The sequence below is a fragment of the Vigna radiata genome, chromosome 6, assembly GCF_000741045.1.
Source record: "Vigna radiata var. radiata cultivar VC1973A chromosome 6, Vradiata_ver6, whole genome shotgun sequence".
Lineage (NCBI taxonomy): Eukaryota > Viridiplantae > Streptophyta > Magnoliopsida > Fabales > Fabaceae > Vigna > Vigna radiata.
The window spans coordinates 4,593,618-4,596,203 of NC_028356.1; the positions used below are offsets into that span (position 1 = coordinate 4,593,618).

Below are 2,586 nucleotides of genomic sequence, written 5' to 3' on the forward strand. Positions count from 1 at the left end.
AAATTAAATAACTTACAAATTTACTTATAACATTTTTCATTTTGTGTTTACTTGAAATCCTATTTCTTAATATAAATTAAATACATATTAAACCTGATCATATATATTAAATGTTTTCTTTATTCTATTTAAACAAATCTTAGTAGTCTTTATAAAACACATGTCAAACACACTCTTGCACAGAATTCTCGAGCTAAGAAGATCTTAATTGTAATTAATGACGATTGACCCTTGTCCAACTAATTAAGCTTTGTTGTTGAGTTCAACGTGTTTTTTCGAAGGAGAATGATATTTTGACAATTTCTTTTTTAATAATTTTTTTATAACAAAACGCGTGTTATTATTTTATTGGTTTGTTTGAATTTATGTTTAAAAAAATATTTAAAACGAATCAATCATATATTACCACCTATGCGTTATAAAAAAATTGTTAAAGAGATTTTTTTTTTAATTCGAATTAACTATATTATATAATAATGGCAGAAGTAAAACTCAGGATATTTGGAACAAATTAGAATTTGCAGAACATACATAATATTCATCTCTTTAATTTGCTCTTAAACCCATAAGAAAAGTCACTGGAACATTCCATGACTATAGACACGACGTTTTATTCATAAAATATCTTAAGTACTACGTTGTTGACGTGAGTTGTCTCAGTTATGAGTCTCATCCTGAGTTTGTGCAACAACAGCTTCACCAGCGTAAGAGCAGCACCTTATGCAACGTCCGTTGAAAAACCGGCAACAGCCGAAACGACAGCCCACATCACGTGCAGGGTAGCCACCACCATGACCGTCACCACCATGACCAGGATAGCCACCGCCATTACCAGGATAGCCGCCGCCATAGCCTCCACCAGGATATTTGGCTTCACCAACTCCATTTGTCACTTTAACAACCCCAAACTGGTTAGTGAACACAACAAATATTTTTGTACATCATTAAGTAAAAACTTATTACATAGTTAGAAAACTACGCATTGAAGTTAAGAATGTATTAAAAAACAAGATGAATATTGTAACATACCCTCTTTTGCATTGGTGGATTTCACCTCTGAGGAGGCTAAAAGGAGCATAGCGAACATGGCTAGGATCAGTATTGCCATCTTCAAACCCATCTTTCAGTATTAAGGAGATATGTTTGGTAAAGAAGGATGAGAAAAGTAGTGGAAAGCATGGTGTATATATAGGAGTGAAGATACAGAAATAGGAATTGTTCGTTGGCGTTTATTAATGCAATCTTATCTTGCAAGAGTTTTGTTCTTCACTTATGTCCTTCTCTACTTTGAACGGTAGAAAAATGTAGCTATGTCATTCCCTACTTTGAACGGTAGAAAAATGTAGCTTTTAAATTGAAGCACAGTAGTTATTCTACCCTTGTCAACTTGGCACACATCATCTAGGGTGGACAAATGAAACTCCATATACTTTATTACTAAAAATTGTACTGAACTAAAAATTAGTTTGTTTAAATTTAACTAAATTGTAAAACAGTTCAGACAAACTGAACTGTTTTTTGTTTTATCAAACTGAACTGGACTCTACTAAATTGTACTAAACTACACTATAAACTGAACTGAATTACAATTTTAAACTGAATTGTACTAATTTTTAAACTAAATAGTATAACAATACATGTTCTTTTTAATTGAAATTTTTTAATATTTATCTTATTTTATTCATAAGTGTTTTATAAATTGATTTTTTAATTATTTGATATTATTATTTTCTATTTTATTTATATTTCTTTTATTATTGGAAATTATTTTATTTTTTATTTATTTATTTTATTTTATTGATAAAAAAATATAAAAAATAACGTTACACACTAATACAAACAAAATATATATATATATATATATATATATATATATATAACTTAAAAAATATAAGAATATAAATTACGTTTTTTTATTTATACACATTATATGTTTATTGATAAAAAAATATAAATTTTATGATAAAAAAAATTTGTTTTAAAAAATTAATTATTAATTTTTTTTATGCAAGTTGTTTCTTTTATTAATATTTTATTATTAAATAACTTTTTTTACAAGACAAAACAATTGAACGGGAACTAGAGAAGAGGAAAGAGTAGATATAGTTCTTACAGTTAACTAAATTGAAACTCTTATAAGTTCAGTTTGTAAAAATTGAACCATAAAATAGTATACTGAACTTCTAAGAAGAGTGAATAAGTTTTTTAGTATATAATATAGTACAGTTAACTGTAGTACAATACAAATCAGTTATTTTTGCCCAGCCCTACACATATCACTTATAGTTGGCCTTGCATTTAGATGAGGACTCAAGCATTTGAAAGCCAACATAGCAACTTTCATGGCTCCTTTCATGGGAAATTGCCCTTCTAGTCTACCATCTATGATGCTATAAAGGTTTTTCTAATCTCTCACCAAAGGCCTTGTCCATTTCACTAAGCTTTTGTTACCATTCGAACGAGAGTTATCCACTACAAGATTGATAAGGATATCCACAAAGACTTTAAGAGTTGGATTATCAATATGGAGGAACTTCAAGATTGTAGCCCATCATTAATAACAGTAATTTCACGTCCTCTACCTAT

The 2,586-nt window shown here is 28.6% G+C and overlaps 1 protein-coding gene across 1 annotated transcript; it reads right to left on the reverse strand.

Moving 5' to 3' along the window:
• Positions 1–498: 498 nt before the first annotated feature.
• On the reverse strand, positions 499–1,137 carry LOC111241779 (glycine-rich cell wall structural protein-like). Its single transcript, XM_022781654.1, has 2 exons — positions 1,030–1,137; positions 499–892 (listed from the first exon to the last, which is right to left on the reverse strand). Exons 1-2 carry the CDS (start codon positions 1,118–1,120, stop codon positions 657–659), a joined length of 327 nt encoding a protein of 108 aa, XP_022637375.1. The 5' UTR covers positions 1,121–1,137; the 3' UTR covers positions 499–656.
• Positions 1,138–2,586: the final 1,449 nt, after the last annotated feature.

Excerpts from the sequence above, each read along its gene's own strand:
- LOC111241779 (XM_022781654.1), bottom strand. The coding sequence starts at position 1,120 with ATGGGTTTGAAGATGGCAATACTGATCCTAGCCATGTTCGCTATGCTC. Across the intron at positions 893-1,029 it reads ATCCACCAATGCAAAAGAGG|TGACAAATGGAGTTGGTGAA; the intron begins GTATGTTACAAT and ends GGGTTGTTAAAG.